The following is a 21,839-nucleotide window of genomic DNA, read 5'->3' as shown; positions in this document are numbered from 1 at the left end:
AAAGAAAGGTCTTAGATATTTTCACCGAAATGACTTAATTGGAAGACAAATTTTAGATTGTACACATTTTGGATTGCATATTCGTGTCCAGTCCGAAGTCTGATAAATGTCAATAACCAGTGTTGAATAACCCTTAGCCTGCTGGCGGCAAGTGATTCTGCCTTTGCAACCACTGCAGACCAAGATCAGCCTGCATATCCATGCAGTCTGATCATGGTCTGCACAGTTCGCTATTCAGTCAGTAAATTTTCAGTGAACACCCCTTCAAATAATAAATGGTATTACCCAAATTGAATGTGGACCAGTCCATTTTAAAAATTTAGCAGGCTAAAGGATAATAATTACCAGTATATATGAATATTCACTTTTATAGTGCATTTTGGAGGAGGGCTTGTTGGTGTTCTGACTGTGCCTTTGTTTTCCTCTGATTATGGGATCATTTACAACTGGGACAAGCGTTCTGCATATGTGAGTACTTGATACAAGTGACCATGATAAATAAGAAATCTTGCAATTTATATTCTCTTCTTATAACTTTTAATTACCCTTTGTATTGGAGGATAACAAAAATGATTATTTAGCTCAATTTTAAAACTTCTAACTTGAAACAAATGACGGAAACTCCTTATTAAAGTTATTTGATAAAATATCATTAGTATAGTCAGTATGCCCTTTTGTATCAAGACAAATGAAAACAAATAACAGTAAATCCCAAAACTTACTTCATTTTCTGACATGTGGATTGATGGATCTTCATTAAAGTTGCAGTTATTGGGTCAATTCGTTTCGCATATGCGAAGTAGGCCGTCTGACTGGCAACCACTGAGCTCGGCATTCATTTGGCTTCTGTGCACTTCCCGGTTCCATCCGGCGAACGCCGATTTGCGCCGGTTCTTTTCTCGATATAAATTCGGATAGACATTAGACAGTTATTACCAGTAAATGCAGAACAATACGACAAGAAAAAAAAATCGCTCTAAATTATTTGTAACAGGCCACAATTATAGAAAATCATAATAAATTAGAAATTTGTTGTTTTTAACCTGTAGCTCGCGTAATCGGCGTACGCCGGCTTGGTCGTTTATTCATTTTTTCTTGCCGTTTACGTTACCGGCATAACACGGGTTTGCCAATGTTTTATTGTATAAGGTTATTTCCATTCCTCGTGAGGGTCAATAACGCAGAGTTGAAACAATTTTTCTTGATTTCGTTGTAAGCAGATTTTATGCCTCAATGTCCTTGGGAGCGGCATATAGTAATTGCAGCGTCCGTCCGTCCATCATGCGCAACACCCAGATCCCGAACACAAAGGTCAAGGTCACACGTGGAGGTCAAATTTCAATAGGTTTCAGGTTTTCCTGTGCAATCCATAACCCTGCCATCCATCAAGGGATTTTAATATCTTTTTGACACTTAGTGTAAAAATATTAAAATCGTTGAAGTACAAAATCAGCCCACTCTACTTTCTTGTTTATGCAATCTCATTAATGTTAATCTAGGGAAATTAATTAATCTCTACGATTGCACAAAACACCAGACACGCATTTGACACAATAAACAAGTTATTTTTAGAAGCAATTTGCTGCAGCGGAATATCAAGACAAGAACTGAGGTTTGTTTTAATTAAACATAACTTACTTTATCCTCAAAGGTATCGATGCAATTCTCTCAAATGTTTGTCATTGAATTGTATATATCAACCATACAAATGTTAATTGAACGATTAACTCCCAGTCGAGTAGGCCAGGAAACAGATGTTAGTTAAATTGATTCTGATTAATTTAATCCTAAAACATTATATGAAAATTATTAGATTGTTTATAAATGTGCACAGGAGTGATCTTTTCTTCATTCTCTTTCACTCATAAATAATTCCAGTATTATTGTTATTAATCAAACAATTTGGTTCACACATATACGAGCCCCTTGTTTATCATTTTTGTATTCATCCGCGTGTGTCAGCTTTGCATTAATGCCGAATCAGATAACATTGATATTAAATAAACGGCCATAACTTTCTTATTTCTGAACTAAACATAGTTTGAGACTTATATTCTTAGATGGTTTCGATTTAAAATTTGATAAAATGTTGTTTTCGAAAGTTTTGGTGCAGAGAAAAATGAAAAAAAATAGTGCGGAAATATGTTTACTTGGAATAATACGTCTTACATTATTTTCTGCTGTTCATCGAACCCTGGGTCTTTATCTCCATAGGAAAAGCGTCTTAGCTCTCTCGGCCAAACACATTTAACATACAGCCTCTTCGGGGCTTTATTCCATTTGTGTGTTATTAGTCCCCTACTGGTGGAACACTGGAGGGGACTATAGGAACGCTCTCCTTCCGTCCTTCCGAGCTTACGTTTGCATACTTAGGTCGCTATAGGAACAATAGGTAACTTTTTTTTTCATTGATTGTGCCCCCCCACCCTACCCCATGAGTGGTGGGGGCATATAGATTTGCTCTTTTCCATCCGTCCGTGCGTCTGTGCGTCCGTCCGAAGTTCTTGACGCGCCTGGCTCAAAAAGTATTTGATATAAATTGATGAAACCTTGCATGAGTCTTTATCATGATATGAACTTGCGCACCTCTTATTTTTCGTCTGGCTCCGCCCCCTATTTTTAGAGTTATGGCCCCTGAAATAGTCAAAAATGCACATTTTCACCTTGAGACACGCCTACCTCAAAAAGTATTTGATATAGATTCATGAAACCTTGCATGAGTCTTAATCATGATATGAACTTGCGCACATTCTATTTTTCATCTGGGTTCGCCCCCTATTTCCAGAGTTATGGTCGCTGAAATAGTCAAAAATGCACATTTTCACATGGTGACGCGCCTAGCTTAAAAAGTATTTAATATACATTTATTAAACCTTACATGAGTCTTTATCATGATATGAACTTGCGCACCTCCTATTTTTCATCTGGCTCCGCCCCCTATATCCAGAGTTATGGCCTCTGAAATAGTCAAAAATGCACATTTTTACCTTGTGACGCACCTAACTCAAAAAGTATTACATATAAATTGATTAAACCTTGCGTGAGTCTTTATCATGATATGAACTTGCGCACCTCCTATTTTTTATCTGCCTCCGCCCCCTATTTTCAGAGTTATGGCCCCCGAAATAGTCAAAAATGAACATTTTCACCTTGTGAGGCACCTAGCTCAAAAAGTATATGATATGAATGGATGAAAACTTACATGGGTCTTTATTATGATATGAACTTGCACACCTCTTATTTATTTGCTGGCTCCTCCCCCTATTTTTAAAGTTATGGCCCCTGAAATAGTAAAAAAATGCACATTTTCACCTAATTATGTGCCTAACTCAAAAAGTATTTAATGTAAATTATGAAACCTTGCTTGAGTCTTTATCATATTGCGACCTTGCACACTTGGCATTCTTCTTGAGAATCTTAGCGTTTATTACAGAGTAATGGCCCTTGAAGTAGCCAAAATAGTGGATTTTTTGTATGTGATGCTCATAGCTCAAGAAGTATATGGTATAGAATAATGAATCCTTCTCATAATATTTTTTGAGGCTATACCCCCTTAAGACTGCAAACATTTGAATTATTTCCCCTTATTTGTGACAAATGTACCAGGAGGGGGGCACACCCTGTGTCCTACAGACACATTCTAGTTTTAGCCAAAAATTGCAAAGAAAATAAGGATAATAGCTCTACAGAGCAAAACAACTGTGGACAATTTTGAATCCGCCATTATGCCATTTTCCGTATTAGTGTCTGTATGCCATAATACACCCTTAGGCTTGTAGCCGCTTAATGGTGTCTGTTTCACGTGCGGAAGGACATGGGTTCGCTCCCTAGCAACGTCATATCAAATACCTGAAAATGGAACTAATAACCTGAATATTTTATTTTCACCCTTTTTGATATAAGTTGTTTATCGGACATTAAGATGAAACAATAATTTTATTTTTGTAAAACCCCATGCAGATTTTTTTCCTATGTTTTAAGAGAATCACAAACGCTTTCCTCATTTCAACACATTTACTATGTAATTCAAAGGGATATTTTTCAAAATTATTGTATAAATAAGATCAAAGGGCAAGTTTTGCAAAAAAAAAAAATTTACCTAAAAAAAACCCCATAAAATAACAAAACAATTTTGAACGAGGAGCTGTAAAGAATGTAGGACGATTCCAGTGGTGTTCACTTCAACTCTGTCTTTTATTGCAGCATTTAGCGTGGCAGCTAGCCGGACTTTGTGCTATTTTTGCGTGGTCAGCACTTCTCAGCTTCCTAACCTTCTTTATTCTGATGAAAGCCCGCTTGCTCCGTGTCTCCTTCGACTATGAGATGAAAGGTACACATGTTTATTTGTTGTTTTTTTGTTCAAACCTGAAAACTGATGGCTTTGAATCACGGGGGTGTTTTGCCATTGACCATTCAATGGATTTATACGTTCTTTCTGCATTTATTTTATCCTTATCGTCAGTTTGTTTTACTTTGTCTGTGTAATGTTTGGGTATAAATCGTTTAGGAAAACGTGGCAGTTACGAAGATAAATATGTTCAATTTTATCATTTATAACTGGTATGGATGAACAAATTTCCGTTCGTACAATGCAATGTTTATATATAAAATGTTAATATTTTCTTGAAGAGTAATTGGTTCATTTATATGAGACAGTACACGTGTTTATATCGAACTGTTCAATTGAAACTTTCTCCTGAATGATTTGTACCTATCCTTATGTACACATTGCATATATGATCTGCTGCAGGGATTCCAATTTCTTGAGTCGTGGCCATTCCTTTTAAATTGGGTCTTTGTCCTTGTTAAGATATATACGAAACACTTAATTAACACGTTTGGTATTGTAGAACTGTTTAAACTTTAAAGAGTAATTCTTAAGTGTTACTATTAGTGTACGGAATACGCAGTCCAAAATCGCAATATTCCAAAGTATGTCCCCTACACGTATTGCAAGGCAATGAAATTATGCAACTTTCCAAATTTTATACGATATCTCTGACCTATTTGCCAGTCAATAATCAAAACTATATACCGAGTTCCGATATGACATTACAGATTAATTTTCCCCCTTTTTAGCTCGACTTTTCGAAGGAAAAGTAGAGCTATTGCACTCCCCCGGCGTCGGCGTTCGTTAAAGTTTTTGATAAAGTCAAAAATCTCTGTTACTATCAAAGGTTTTGACTTGAAACTTACAATAGTTATTTACTATCAAAGTCTACACCAGGAGAAACAATCCCCATAACTCTAATTTGAATTTTAGCAGAGTTATGCTCCTTTTTAACTTAGATGTTTTTGGTTAAAATTTTATAAAGTTTTTACTGGCAAAGTTCTAATTCAGAGTCAAGCACTGAGAAAAGTCGAGCGTGCTGTTTTACGGACAGCTCTTGTTCTTTAAGTTCTGACTTTAGCTCTACAAGTTTTAGTGTTGAACTATAGACCGGTCAATAGCATAAACTATGGACCGCCGATTTATATAAAGGGTCATGTAATAATAAGTAATATAATAATCACCGTCATCACTCAGATGAACAGGAAGTGTACCGAATTTTAAGGAAACGGCTATTTATGTGATAGAATGTAATGATAAAATATGTAACATTAGCTCTTTGAAACATAGGACGCATCAATATAAAATAATAACAGACAGGGTCAAACTGAATCTGTTTATGAGAGGTAATGAAATGTGCATTATCCCCACTCCCTGATCCCCACCCCTAGCAATGGTTTAAGTGGAACTGTAATAAATATTGAACGGACTCCATGATCCAAAAGGACGAGGATATGTAACAACAGTCCCCACGTACGGGTTGAATAATGCTCTTATGAAAGTAAATACTGCCAATTTCAGAATAGCTCGCCGTTTCAGTGTTTGCATCATACACTTGTAGTCACTGACTGATATCGATTTTCTTATCGTGAGTGGCTAATTTTGTAATCGTCATTTACATAAACTCCGCCCAAGACGCGAGTCAAGTGATGCGGGGTTTTTCCATTAATTTGTCTAAACAACGCGTAACTTGTCAGTCATACGACGTATTTATGGTTTTAAAAAGATAAGATATTACAGTTTAAGCCGTATCTCAGAATCAGTTTCAAATCAAAATTTTTTTACAATCTGTGACTGATTACAATTCAGTAAAACTGTCCCGATTAGTGTCGCATTATCTAAAAGTACTTAATTTTACTGTCACCGATAATAAAAATCATTAATCCATTCTAGCCTCACTACAAAATGCAAATTAAGTCAGCGCATAAAGTTTATACATGTAAAATTACACATGTATTTTTATCACTTGGTCACAGATCTAAGTTTACAATAGTAAATCATAGCCCGATTGGCATCACTTTTCATATCAAAAAAAGCAAACAATATTTAATTTAAACATAAACTCCCTGTTTAAATACGTTACTCAAGCTATAAAGGTAATAAACAGTTCTGTGAGTTTGAGATTCTAGCAAATATTGGCTTGAATTAACTGGAATATAGCCGTGGTACATTGGAAGAACCTCTGCAAGAAACTACCAAATTTCTCAGATAAAGAGATATGATCGGTAGCAAGGCTCGAACCCATGCCCTCCCTACCCACCCAATTTACCAAATCAGAGGTTACAGTGATTTCAAGTTAGCGACTAACCACTTGACTACGGGGATAGTCACACGATGGATGGATACTACAATTCGGAGTTTAGAAATCACACGGGTAGATTATTGCAATAAAGCAGAAGTCAGCATTGATTTAGGGCGAGGAGTTAGACTAACAGCTTATTTTTACATCTATTTTTTTTCCGTTTGACTAAAATATTCATGACATCGCATACCACTTGGTTTCTGTATGCAGTAATAACGGGTTTCTATGAAAAATGTATGGAAGACTTTTCCTATGAAATTTCAATCGATGACAATCCTTTGCTTTAGTATTTTACACATCACGCGTATATATACAGATAGAACTTACGTGTCTCAAAAGAGGACTCGTTTGAAGAAATATCAGTAAAAGTATTTTATCTTTTCATTTAAAACTGTGATGATAGACTTTGAATTGTTAAAAGGCGATCTTGCATATACTTTATTCACCGTTAGATTGCCTGTCACAAATACTAGAATTTAACGATCGTACAATTTGACAATATACAGTTATATGCAGTTAATCTGTTAATCAGAATCACGTGTGTTTTTGAAAGTTTAAAATCATAACTATAGTTTTCCTATCATATCTTGTCCAACTTTGACAATTCTGGGCGTCGAACTTTGAAAAATCGAAATACATGTAGCATTTTAGAGACCAAACTCAGATGGACGCATAATTATACTAGTAGTGACCTCATCACATTGTATTTTACCGACAATCGGATTACACCTCATCATATGTAGCTTTTTACCATGTAAGAAAGGAAATACGTATTAGTTTAAAGAATATTGACTGCTTGTTTATCTGCAACATTTAGTAATTTTTGAAGCAAAAATGACAATAAAAAAGTGCGAAGACTGCAGTCGCACTCAGCGTGCGTTGAGCTCTTTACAGAACTGTGCGATAAACATGTGAAGAAGAAATGAATTATTGAACATGACTTAGTGCTGTATCAGTGACCTAAAGCATGTTCAGTAAGGTGATATCAGTCATAACTGGCGCGCTAAAATAGCCATGAACATGGCAGGAGGACTGCATGTAAACCGTCGAGTGGCGACTGGACAATAAATCTCTTTATTACAAGGTCATAGAATTCCATTCTGTATGTAACATATTATTTTCAGCAAGGTGTGACAGAACTTTGAGCCTCTAAAAACAGAAAGGCACTGTACATGTATATACTAGTTATTATCTGACGTTTACGATTCTAGGGACAAAGCTTTCAGTTGTATTTCGACAAGATATTTTAAGTATATAAACAAACAAATAAATGAATGAATGAATAAATAAATAAATAAATAAATAAAGCAACTTAAATTTTTGCTTACTTTATTAAATCTTTATTCTTTACTGATTTTATGTATTAAAGTAATAAATCAAATGTAATTAACAGTCACAATAAGAGGCATGGACTAAAAAGTATTGCATGATCTTGAGATAAAAGTATATCTCGTGCCGTCATCATAACTTTAAAACGATTTAATGACAAAAAATCTCTGGTCGCGACATGATTATGTTTTTTTTTTCACATAACATATATAATTATGTATGTTCTAGCAGTTATTATAGGTCATTGCCACGAGCTACGGTAATTTTTGAGCTAGATATACTGGTCTTGACGAAAAAAAGAAAGAAATTTTTTCCGAAATGTAAAACACAATGTCTCATCTGATCAGGAGTGATGGGGTCATTATGTCATGTATGTTACCACAGTGTATTAAAATCTTGCAACAGTATGCATGTTGACAAATGGTGTGTTTACAATATAGTCAATGTCGCCAAAATAGTTTCATACTATGAAATAATCTGGAATAAGACCTGATTCGCCTTGTTAAAAAAAAAACAAAACAAAAAACTAAAACACGGTAATGAGATACAATATTGGTTAATCTATTTTCAACACTAAGTCGTACAAATGTCAGATATGTGGTCTTACATTTCTTATTAATAGCAAAATACTAATCAAGGTGCTGTTTCTAAACTATTTGAAACAAATTTGTGTAATAAAACTAAATCATACTCATTATAATTAATTTATCAACGAGTTCAAATCCCTTCCTGGGATATCCAGATAGAAAGAAAGCAAACAGAACTGTAACATGCACACGACAGTCTGGACGTGTGTTCGTGTCATAGCATGATCATCCAGAATTACTTGATGTTGGCACGACATCTTCATATGAGGGTGGCAAAGGTGGTGCACCGGGCAATGGTTGTCCGGATTGCCTTTGGCAGTCATTTGTGGTCACGGGAAACGGTGTCGTTATCCCTGGTATATGTAGAGGAGGCCCGTTTGGTGCCATAAACTGAAACGGAAAATACAATGGTGTTGGAACTTGTCCATGTCGGGTTACATCAAATGGTGACGCAAAAGGTGTAGATTCGTCCATTTTGTCTTGTGAACCAACTGTTGCCGTTGGTTTCGGAAACCTCACCGGAAAAACTGGGTTTGTTTCTAAACGTTTCTCAACAGGGTTTTTTAGTTTACAATTTTTACGATAGCTGTTATCTTTCTGTGCAATGACAGTCTGGAAATAATGCGACTCCCGTTCTAAGTCACGTGGTACTTTGCTACTGTAGTGTTTCTTTAAAATTGCATATCAGCCTGCAGTTTAATGTTTATCACTCCTGGTCCGGTACCATTTACCAGATATTTCTCCGGATTGCTATTAATGACAAAGTCCCTAATCTGTCTCTCAAACGTTTTGGCTGTAGAAATGTGCGCCTCCTTTTTCACTTCAGCTCTAATTCAATTGTTTTTATATCCTTTTCAACATTTTGTTTTCTTCTAATAAGTTCGTTAATGGTAGTTTTTTCCTCATGATGAAAATCCAGCTCGCCGCACTGGCGAACATCCTCACACTGGCCCAAATCACAGCTTCTTTGCGTATGATTGGTTCTGAGGTGACATTTTGTACATCTTTTCTTACTTTTATCTTTTATGATGTTTAAATTGTACATTTCGCATTTCTCATCGTATGCTGTCTCTAGACTACGAAGTTCACAACGTTTTAGTTCTAGTTCCTCTTCTTTCAAGGCAATGTCAATAGCAACAGGAGATTTGTACGTGAACTCTGGTGTACCCGATCTTGTTTCTGTAAGGTTAGAATTGTTAAATACTTCTTCCAACTTCCGTCGTGAGTAGCCTGAAAAAAAATCAGATACTGATCATCATCATCATCATCATCATCACCACCACCACGATGAAAAGACGAAGGGAAAAAGAAACATCTTAAGGTTATTCTGCACGTTTTGATCGCTTTTTTTCTACAATGTAGCAATTTGGTTAAACTGATTTTTCAAAACTTCAGAATATACCTTGAAAGTTTAGCAAATAAAAATGATAAGGTCGTGTGCTTGTTTTTTGTTGTTGTTTTTTTTTTTGCTAGACTGATTTGAAAAATTGGACCTCGTGCAATATTTCATATGGAAAATCATGACTTTCATACCATTTTCGTGAATAGAACTTTTTCTACAATGCAGGTTTTGATGAAACTTCTCACAGTTATAATGTCCTATAATTTAGTGAAATAAAATGTATAGGTCCGTGTGCTTATTTTTGAGACAGTTCACGCTAATTTTAAGATATTATTTTGATTTTTTTAACGTGGGATTTGTTTTTACATCATAGTTCGACTTTAAAAATGTAGGTTCATTGCCATTGTAATAAATTTACTCGAATAATTCATAAAATGATTTCCATTTCCGTACGCCGAATCCAGGCTTTATTCTACGTTTTCCGGATAAATGACGTTTGGCCAGCACTTTCGGTTTATCAAACGTGCAGAACTACCTTAAGTGCAGTGGCAACAATCAGTAAGTTGATATATAGAACAATTATTCGTTGAATAAAATTTTATTTCTGACAATAACTCTACATCAAGTTTCTCGAATTTCCATCAAATATCTATAAACATCTGAAAAAGCAATGACCCCGGACAAAGTGTGGAAAGAAGTGCTTCAGCGTTTTCTTTTATTTTGAAGCAAGATCTTATACCCGACTACTAGTATATAAATGTTTTCTGTCGAATCTTACAATTTTAAGCATTCGAGTTTGAAATTTGATTGGGCAGTCAAAACCGAAACTTGATCACTTAGCGTACTTGAAAAAATCTCTTACGAATATTTGTGGTTTTAACTTTGCTTGAAAAACAAAACTGAAAATGCGAAGATTTATGGGTTTTTTTCATGTTTTCTCCGCAACTAGGTTGATTAAGAACAAAGTTTGAAGACGAAAAGAGACGAATTTTGTTTGTACACTACTGTAGCATTGTATATATTTTCTGTACACAAGCAAACATTTTTGTCCCGCCGTGCGAATCACAAAGAAGGAATTATGTTGGAAACTTTCAAGTCTTAATGCACTTCTGTAAAATGTCACGCCTCTTTTTAGTGAAAAGTAAGTTTGCAATATTTTAAAGTCGAAATAAATATCATTCACTTCTAGACTTGTATAAACTACTATCGAAGAAATGTTGTTTATTTAAAGAAATGTACACCATGTGAAACAGTACCAGAGTAGTGTAAATTTAAATGCAAGCTCTGTCATGAAAAAACTAGCACATGCAGATTTGCTGTTAAGTACGGGCCAGGAAAAGCAAGCACATCCGCGAAATAAGAGAAACTGTAGAGTAGAGTAAGAGCATTGGACTCTAAGAAGGAGGTCACAGGTTCAATTCCCTTATTATAAAGCGGACTTTGACCATGAATTCAACGGCCCCTTCTTTCGGTGCCTTTTAAGGAGCCACTCTTTCCGCTTAAGACGCTGAAAGTTATAACTGAAATACTGTTGGTCTCCATAGATAGTGATCACCATTTTTTTTTTTCGAGTTTAAAACAATAAAGCTGTTGTTTTGATGCATTTGTATTGGTATAGTGCAAAATAGGAGTTGAAGCAAGTGTAAACTAAGAAAGCGAAATTAGAAACTTTGCGCATTTCCCGTGCAGCACAGTATTTCACAGTAGTTTCATTTTCACTATGCATTAAGAAAATTTTCTTACCATCGGTTTCAATCCTTTTTTGTCGTTTTGCAACGGGAGTTGCCGGAGAAGCTCCATCAACACTTTTACATTAAGTTTCGGTGATCAGTTCCGCCAGTGCACGTTGTAGTTTTTAGAAAATCCATGAAACTTTCATCTGTCAAATCAACCCACACTTTATCTTCATCAAAATACGAAAGCCTAACACTATCATATCGACGGATTATTGCACATTTTGCTTAATTAATGCAACAAATCCACACCTTCCCAAGTTTACTAAGTCTTTTAGAGCCGTTGGAAATGGCGAACACCTAGGTTCGCCATGATACGAATAATGTACTTTTACGGTCACAATATCTGCCTCCATCATGATCAGAGTCCTAGGTAAAAGTGCTGCATTACACGCAGTGTTAACTCATTTTAGTTTTGCATTTTCTCTGCATTTTACCCAATGAAATGAATGGTTAGTTTAATTTGACCCTCCATATGTTAATACTCGGGGTTATTTCCAAGCAAAAAGGGAATTTATTGGTGTAAGCATGGGCCATGTAGTATTTAACTGAAGTCCTTATATGCATAGCCTCAGGCGCGTTTGATAACGTCAGTTAACACCTGTTGGCTGTACTTGTCAATCAATTGTAACAAAATCATTCAAAAGTAGTCAAACACGTTTTCTTTTTGTCTCGTAAAGATGTCAAAAGAGTGCGCAAAGAAAGTAAATGAATATGGTAGGGAATATATTCCTGGACAGCATTTAAGCAAAGACATGCGCTATCTCATAAAAAACGTTATTATGGAAAAAGGTGGTAATCCATATTCAGGAGAAATTCCAAGAGGCGTATTCACGCAGGTATCCTTACAGTTGAAAGTGTCTCGTTCAACAGTAAGAACAGTCTGGAAGGAATACTGTGACTTTGGGACAGTTGAAGCCCATCCGCACAACCGTGGACGGAAGCCCATAATGAGTGACCCAAAAACTGGAATATGTCGAGTACTTGGTAAACGAGAAGCCATCAGTGTACGGATTTGATATCAAAAGAAACTTCTTCAGAATGCTGATGTCGACGTTTCGCTACCTACAATAAGCAGAACTATACGGCACAGATTTGACCAGGAGTGGACATACAAAAAAATGCAAAGACCATGTAAGGATAGATTTACACTACAGAACTTGGTCTACACTCAAGCGTTTTTAGATGAGTTGCATGAAGCAAATCCTTACAAACTGAAGTTTTTCGACGAATCGGGTTTTAAACTTCCGGAGGCAAATACGACAGTATATGGTCACGGGCCGGTTGGTGAAAGAGTCATCGAAGTACAGGATCGACGTCAGACTAAAAACGTCACACTGAATTTGCTTGTTGGACTGACGGTGTATACGCAGACGTTGTTCACGGGCCGTCTAATACCCAGTCCTACCTGGAGTTTTGGGAAGATGCTGCTGTCTACGGGACTGACATTTACGGGGCTCCTATTCTAACCGCCGGGGATATAGTTATTGTTGACAACTGCCCAACGCACAGGAATGCCGGCGGTCGAGCTTTGTCGCTATTTTTGGACAACCTTGGCATACACTATGTGTTTACTCCAAGCTATTCACCGGACTTAAATGTTGCGGAGTTTGTTTTTTCACAACTGAAATCAAAACTGAAAAATGAACCTTATAGTGCAATGTGTAACGACAACATGGAGTATGCTATATTTTCCGCGATTGAACAAATTTCCATGACCGACATACGTGGACATTTTACCAAGACTGGATATATCAATTTAAAGTAAATACAAATTACACCTTTGAACAATAACAGACAAATGTGTGGCATTGTCCGTACGTATTGACCTGGCACTCATCTGCTTATTAATCGTCATCATATTTTCGGGCGTGTTCGTTATTTTACGTTATATTTGTATTCCGAAAATATCTACATTAATTAAAATAACCCCTATAGTTTATTATGACATGGTGGTGTTGTGGTAAGCTCTCCGGCTTCCACGAACGCAGCCACGGGTTCGAATTCAGTTCAAACCATTTTTATGAATTCGATGTAATGTAATTTTATTGATATTGCTTTATTTTTACAATATGTCAGAAACATATTCACATTTTGAAGAATTTCTTTCATGATTAACTTTTATCGTGTACTGACACCGGTTGCTTGAATTTACCGTTGAATAAAGGAACACTTGTCAGTGTTGAATATCTAACCTATGACCAACTTATAATGGTGAATATTTCAAATGTTACAGCAATTTACTGTTTGTATGCAAAATTCAAATTTTTTTACCGTGCCGATTTCTGTAAGTTTTATATAATTCATGATATTTCTTCAAGCTTATTAAAGTGGAGAAAAAAATCAAGAGATGGCCTCTGTCCAAAACGTTTGCAGAGAAATCATTATTCCATTAATTTGATCAAAAGAAAGGTCAAACTATTGGTAAACAACTATCATGAAACACAAAATAAAACTGAATATCATCAAGTAAAATGGCTTTAATGAGACTGAATTGTAACTCCTACATTGAAAAATTAAGGTCAAGTCCTTTAGGACTGTTCTAAATTTTGCTCACTTCATTAAAAAATAAACTTGGGACAGAAGTAATACCTACCTTCATTTCTTACACAATATGTACTCTAAAGAGTTATGGCAAAATAGAGAACTTTTAACGCATGTAACTCAGTTTTTTTTTAAGATGTCTACGTTTCAGTGGTAAATTCACTTTGAACAGCAAGAAATTACTTTATCATATTTTTTTCACTTTTGTACAACAAATCAGTAACAACATAAGGAATATTCACGAGTTCCAGGTCAATAATGACGGACAATATTATATAAATATTGCATTTCTGAGATGGCAATATGAAAAATGTTCACCGCAAGATATGAATATCGACCGAGGCGCCAGTCGAGGTCTATATTCATATTTTGAGGGGTGAACATTTTTCTTAGAACACTTTTGATTATACCGAAAATACATAATGGTCCAAACATTAACTTCTGGAAAATCAATATAATGTTTTATAAATAAAACAATTATTAACCGAATAAAGGAGTCTTCACGTGTAACGAGTTTGCTGTTTAATAAAATAAAACTCTTTTGATAGATTTACATATCGTTGGCCTCTATATTTATGCGCATATCTAAACATTTGGAAAACGGCGAAAACTTTCTTATTTCTAAACAAAACATTTAAGCATTAGCACACGTTTTCTTAGTTACATCATTTCCAGTCTGATGGTGATAGTTTCGATTCAATATTTGATAAAGAATTATTTTCGAAATGTTTGGCACGTAGAACCAATCATTAAATATGATTCGATCGGGTTAACACATGCATGAACACTAGAAAATGTAGTTTAGTCCTAAAGTATAAGCGCCTCGCCCGAAAATTTATCGTTTTAGTCCTTTAATCAATGCGAATGTACCAATCTGTCAACAGGAGATATGAAAAAATGATGTCACATACGCAGAAAAAACGAAATAGCGCTGTTGCGCATGTGATAAGAATTTATGGATCATAAGAAATTATGGATCATATCACATGCGCAGAAATTGAAATAAACGATTTTGCGCATTAGATATAAAATCACCGGAGAATATGATATTTTATTCAAGTTAAACTAATGAGAAATTTGTATTGGACATTAATGAGAAGTAAAATTAATATATTTATCCCAAGAATAGTAAATCATTCAGTTGTAATCCGTTTAGTAACTTGCACAAGATTATCGTGCGTCCGAGGTTTATATACTCCAATTATTGGTTTTCTATTAATTCGAAGTCTTCATATTGTGTAAATGTTACGTACATTTAGATACCATACCCTCCCTCCTATAACTGCTTTATTCCCAGTATATTACGTTTGATAGCTATGTATCCAGGGGTGTTCAAAGATAATCCGTCATAAAATTACCTTGGGGCTATATTGCAAAATAATTATTAGTTACCTGTATTTGAAAGTAAACAGTGTCGATTATAAAGAGGTCAACTGCTACATTATCAGAGTTTATTAATAGTCATTAAATTTACAAATGATTGAAGTGATCGTTTACAAGAACTAGGAAAACAAATGATGGATTGTTTATGTTGGACTACATAACGAGAGTTGTCATTCTACAATTTCGATACTTGAACTGTGCTTATGTAATACATTTGGAATGAACATTGAAAGTGTTGACACATGATTAGATTGAAAGACACATAGATCGAGTGTTTAACAAACAGACTGAAAAGTTTGAAAACATTTTATACAAAACTTTGTTGTTGTTTTTTACGATATAGTGACACTGTATATTTGTAAAGAAATATTGTTATGGTATAATACACAATACGAGACTGTACCTACTCATTACATCACAGTGTTTTGTTGTTACTTCTCCGAATGATTCGGTGTGAGAGAATCGAACTAAGAAATAATAGCAGTTTTGTTGTATTTCGTTTAGAGTACATCAGTGTCGATCTTCAGACGGTTTAAATCTTTAATCTTAATAATTTTATGTGCATATGCTGCGGACGTGTCATGCACATGTATGTATGCATTATGCAGGATTATCTTGAAATAAATTCCCGTAATATTTTACTTTTATACCTAGCCCTTTACATCGCTTTTTTGTACATTTAAACCACTGCGATCGATAGAAATATACTTATGGGCGGAGCAAACTACACGCGTCATCCTCTCACCGATAACTAGAGTGACATCTACGTCATTTACTACCTGCGTTCGATGTAAACGCCCATTCGGCGAGCTTTTCTGAAATTGGCAGTAAAATATGTAAGAAGATTCTTTGGTTTTGTAATTGGAAGCCTGTGCTGTTATATAAAATGATCATATATAAAACATCGTTTGGAACCGTAGAAAAATCAACCAGTCGAAGAACAAAATATAGTGGCCGACTCGGCCTCACTGAGTCTGTTCATGAGAGGTAATGAAAAAGTCATTCAGTGAAGATAAAACATATATCTAAAGTAAACCATTCAGTTAATAGTTTCTCTTTACATATTTCAGGTCTAGATATCCCTAAACACGGAGAAACCGCTTACCCGGCCGAGGCATACGGTCATGGATGGGGCGAAAGGGGCGACACGCTCTCTGGTCTGGCGAAAAAGGCCATCGCATCCAGTACAGTGACAGCAATATCAGAAGGTAGTGACTTGTTTTATTTCTTTTTCTCTGCATCTAAATAAGCCAGGGAAGAAGTGTGATTAAAGGCATGTGATCCTTTCATAACCTTTTGTAGACCCTAAATTAGCGGAAGAGTACAATTATACTCATGGTATTTTAAAACTACTGTTTTTCGTGAAAAAATGAAACAAATACAAGAAATATGTAAATAAATCTCGTCCAGGCCATATATTGAGAAAAAAATAATTCGATTTAAAGCTGTTTTTTCTCTTTTCTAAGTCATGCATGCTGTTTAGGACGATTGTAATTGATCACACAGAATGAACTTCTGGATTTTCTCAGAAAGTCTAAATTGCAATTTACAAAACAAAGGTATATATCATCTTTTTGTAATAATTCAGTCAGTAAAATATATAATATATTTCGGAATATAATGAATGCCAAAGTAAAAGCATCCAACCACATTTACCTTTTCTGTATTTGTTTTAGATGTTTCGATCAAAATCGAGGAGAAACAACACAACGGAGAGAACCCGGAAGTAAATGCCATGAGAAACAAAAATGGGCATGCAAACCCGGCGTTTACTGGTTCATCAACACAGTTATGAAGAGAAAATGTTGCTTGAAAATATTATATAAACGGTTTGAAAATAGATATGTATATCTACAATATAGAGTGAAAGAAGAGAAGGGACTAATAAACTTACATGAATAAAGAACTAATATTAAGACTCTGTCTTATAGTAAATATGGAATAAAATATTCAGGTGCGTAAACTTATTAACATATCCCCATAATATTTAGTACACCACGGCTATTTTTGAAGAGCGGAAATTTTTCTATAATGCTGGAATAGTATCCTATTGTCTGATACGTATATGCTGAAATAGAATTATTTCATTGTTTTGTTAGTACACTGTATGTACAAATACGATGCTAAATTTGTTATATACTGATAACTATTTGTATAGATGTATCTTTTGAATGAATGTTCATGGTTACATGAAGCATAATCCTAGAAATCAATTGAATAGACGATCATCTAGTATTTCCCTAATACTATCTAGTTTTCATTAATAATCAACTTAAAGGATACCTGTAAAGCCTTTGGAAAGCTGCAATATTAAACAAATAAACTTTAGTTTTATATTTCGATGCTAAATCATCTAAATTATCTTCAGAAACAATGCATAAATTTATGATCCATGCTATGATAGGCTGCCGTTTGACTAATATATCGCTGCATTAAACATACATATATTACCTCCATTGATATTATTTGAAATGTTTTTCTTTACTGGGATACTTTGCTATTCATTTTGTATGAGCCTAAGTATTGAAATAAAAGTTGAAAGTTGAAAATCCCAAATGAGACATAGGTACTATCAGATATTGATTATTTCAACAAAAGTGGTACAGTACGATGGTATTTATCATCTTTTTTGTAATAATATATTGTATAATATGTATTTCGAAATATTACGGGCATATATTAAAAAGTTAACGCAGCGTTATATCATACTTGTATATAGATATTTTTGTTGCTGTTTTAATTATATACATATTTTTAAACAGATTTTTAATAAAACTTATAAACTTGTTTCCGTATAATACTCAGTTCCTTTTGCCTACACACATAATTTGTCATCTACCAAAAATATGTTCTTTCATAGCTGGATGTCTTCAGATTTAACATAAATCATACATAAGTTCATACTTATAATACGCACTGTTATATTATCAATATTTTCCAAAATTGAAAACTTTATATTGAGATTATGATTTTTATAAAACTGTTATAGTCAGATATCCTCTTTCTTTTATTGTCAAACCGTTCATAATTTCTGTAAATATCATCAAAGAGCTTTTTGAATGTTAAATAAAATGCTTAACAAATAATCAAGGCCTTCGAGTGGTTTGTCGTCTAATTTATCACGGTTAAGAGTTCAGATGCGCATGAATTGAACCACGAGGGCGTTAGCATCTGAACGACGAACCATGGTAAATAAGACGACAAATCACAAGAAGGCCTTGATTGTTTTCATTCTAATATGTTTATTGATGTATTTTGGTAAAAATTTGCTGGACTTCATTTATTCGAGTAGTAATGAACCGGGCGTCATGCGGCTTTTGACGTCATAATGCTCTCTTAACGGTCCGCGCGTCAATCGTTGTTTACTAGTATCGCAGAATATACAGAGCTTGAATTTCTTCGTTGTTTAACTGGCAATCAAATCGAGCCATGTTAGAATAGAAGATATACAACAGAATTTAAAGTAAAAAAAAACACAGAGTGATTCAACAACGGTAGTTATTACTGAAATATGTTGTACAGTCGGAACAGTTTATCATATGGTTGTTATTTTATGGGGATCATACTCGCCTTTACATGTTGAAATTGATTATCATGTACCCCTAGGTTTAAAGTAAAACGAGACACTTACAACCTTTTAGGCTTACCTTAACATCTTTGTGTAGATTTGTTGATGTGAATTACCTTTTACACCTAGGTTTAAAGTAAAAAGAGACATTTACAACCTTGCAGCTTTTGACCTACAAAATATCGATACATTTTTTCTCCATACCACTTTAAATTTTGGACAATAAAGAACAAGGATAAATAATAAGCAGGGAATGCCACGTTCCAAAAAACACAGCCTCTTCAAAACAAAACTCACAGCATGCAGATGTGCACACTGCCAACACACACTCACATACAAAGCAAACACACGAGGACAAAACGAACAAATAAAGGAACACAATGGGGCACCGCCTTGGAACGGTCAGTTGCAAAAACACCACTGGGGAGCTTAAACCGGTTTATGGTGCGCACCCAAGCTCGCTCTTACCCCCACCATGTTCCAAAGTCACCTGACAGTGTAAATAACAGTAATCCCCGTCAGGTTAATCTCTGCAGTATGATATTAAGTCAGTAGATATGGGATATCTTAGATATATTAGCTATCGCAAGCTGAGTTAAACAGAGTATTTACGATAGGAGGCAAGACCTAAATATAGTCTACTCCCATGTACTGGTCATATCTGTAAAAGAAATAGAAAGCTTTTGAAGACAGTTAGTGTTATATATTATGCTAGGATATCAGTCGGTGGGAATAAAGCATAAAGACAATTTTTACAGTTGCGTTTTAGCAAATTTTCATCACAGGAAAATGTCATTAGAATTGGGATTGAATGATTTAGAAAAGATCAACCTTTAATATTGTTATCAAGAAGGAAGTATGAAAAGTAGTTTTTGTCGAAATGAGATGTCCGAGAAACCCGAATGTTTGGTGTTTTGGATAGAATTTAGCTAAGATTTTAATCAACCGTCTACGCCCTGTAGCTCCTGGATGAGCAGAACGCAACATTGCACATGTGACAAGTATCAAATTGTAATTTATAGACATCCACAGATGTGTTCATATGGCGGTGTACATGAACCCGTCAATGATCTACTAGGATGCAGTTCATGAAAAGCGGCATATGGTACCCAATTAAAACAATGGGCAGAACAAACCAACTAGAATTTAGAGCGGGGATCAGAGATTATTGAGCCTGCATAGTCAAATGACAAAATTTAAAAGCAGGCACCATATCCAAAATGTGATTAAACAATACCCAAAGCTAATACTGTGAAATCATTTTTATTCGCGTAGGACGAATTTTCGCGTATTTCGCGCTAGGACTGATGCGCGAATTTAAGACCGCGCTTTTATTATTATTTTATTCTATTTTTTTTTCTAAAATTGAAACTGCGCGAATTAAAACCCGCGCGAAACAGTTTTTTTTCGTGTTTGCGCGAAATATCATGCCAGCGAATTTAAATGATTTCACAGTAAAGCCGGAGTATTGTGGACCACCAAAGCCGAAATGTTCAAGCAGAAAAACTAACGGTACCACTAGCACAACATTAATGTCGTACTGAACGATCTGAAGCTATTTACTGGATCTAGGGAATGATTTTGAATAAAAACTATGAAACAATTTTAAAAAAGTCAAACTTTAACTCTTAAAATGGAAGTTTTTTATTCATTATAATGATGGGTCAATGTAATTTTCAGTTTGTCTGTTTTACCACAAACATTTCCAACTGTGGTCAAAATTTCTTTAGTATTGAAAACCTTTCTGTTAGCAATTGTAATAAAGAAAAAATAAATTACAAAACACTATAAAATATTTCAAGGACATTTTAACCTAACTTGGCATTTTTGTGCAGATTTTAGAAATTTATAACAAACTTAATGACTAACATTTTTATTGGTTGATGTCTAAAAACAAACAAAATTTCAGGAAATTTCATGGAAGGATTTAATAGGAAAGTTAACTGTAGAAGTTAATAACGTAAATGTCTATGAAAATATTGACCTTTTTAACCCTTATCCTGCTAAATTTCTACAATTAACTTGCCCATCTTTAAATTTGGATAGTACCGTTAGCTTTTAAAAGGGGTGCTTACTAAAAGATACTGACTGAATGGCGAACAGTGCAGACCATGATCAGACGGCACGGATGTGCAGGCTGACCATGATCTACACTGATCGCAAAGGCAGAATCAGCCGTGTCCAGCATGATAAGGGTTAATAAAATCTATAAGTTGCATTCAGTAATTGCGAATGAAAAACAGGTAAAAAAGGGGAAACACGATATGGATATCACAAACATGACTGAGTATAATACACCTTAGCCTTTACCCTGCTAAATTTCTAAAATGGACTGGTCCATCATTGAATTTTGGCAGTAAAATTTATTATTCAAAGGGGTGTTCACTGAAAATATACTGACTGAATAGCGAACAGTGCAGACCATGATCAGACTGCACGGACGTGCAGGTTGATCTTTGTCTGCACTGGTCGCAAAGGCAAAATCACTTTCCGCCAAGAAGGCATTCTAACAGGATAAAATAGTTTAGTTATACTGTTTTTGTAAACGCTTTTGAACAGATTATATTATAACGTTTTATCATAAGTGGCTATGACCCGACTATTTTGAGACACACCGCATGCATGATGTTCAGCCCTTTTACAGTTTTACGCATTGCTTTCGTCTTTGTGTCTGCTGTACATATGGAAAACTACATCATAGGCAGTGCTAAAACCCCACAG

At 35.0% G+C, this 21,839-nt stretch overlaps 1 protein-coding gene across 1 annotated transcript in view; it reads left to right on the top strand.

Moving 5' to 3' along the window:
- LOC123537146 (putative ammonium transporter 1) overlaps positions 1-18,337 on the top strand; it is a 29,533-nt gene extending 11,196 nt beyond the window's left edge. Inside the window, exons 9-12 of the mRNA XM_045320723.2 lie at positions 374-468; positions 4,204-4,330; positions 16,621-16,758; positions 17,227-18,337. Of these exons, the coding sequence (XP_045176658.1) occupies positions 374-468; positions 4,204-4,330; positions 16,621-16,758; positions 17,227-17,345 (479 nt within the window). The 3' untranslated portion in view covers positions 17,346-18,337. The remainder of the gene's footprint in view (positions 1-373; positions 469-4,203; positions 4,331-16,620; positions 16,759-17,226) is intronic.
- Positions 18,338-21,839: the final 3,502 nt, after the last annotated feature.

Source organism: Mercenaria mercenaria, chromosome 17 (assembly GCF_021730395.1).
Source record: "Mercenaria mercenaria strain notata chromosome 17, MADL_Memer_1, whole genome shotgun sequence".
NCBI classification, from domain to species: domain Eukaryota; kingdom Metazoa; phylum Mollusca; class Bivalvia; order Venerida; family Veneridae; genus Mercenaria; species Mercenaria mercenaria.
Note: the sequence above shows the minus strand (reverse complement) of the source record. Positions and strands in the feature narration are given on the sequence as shown.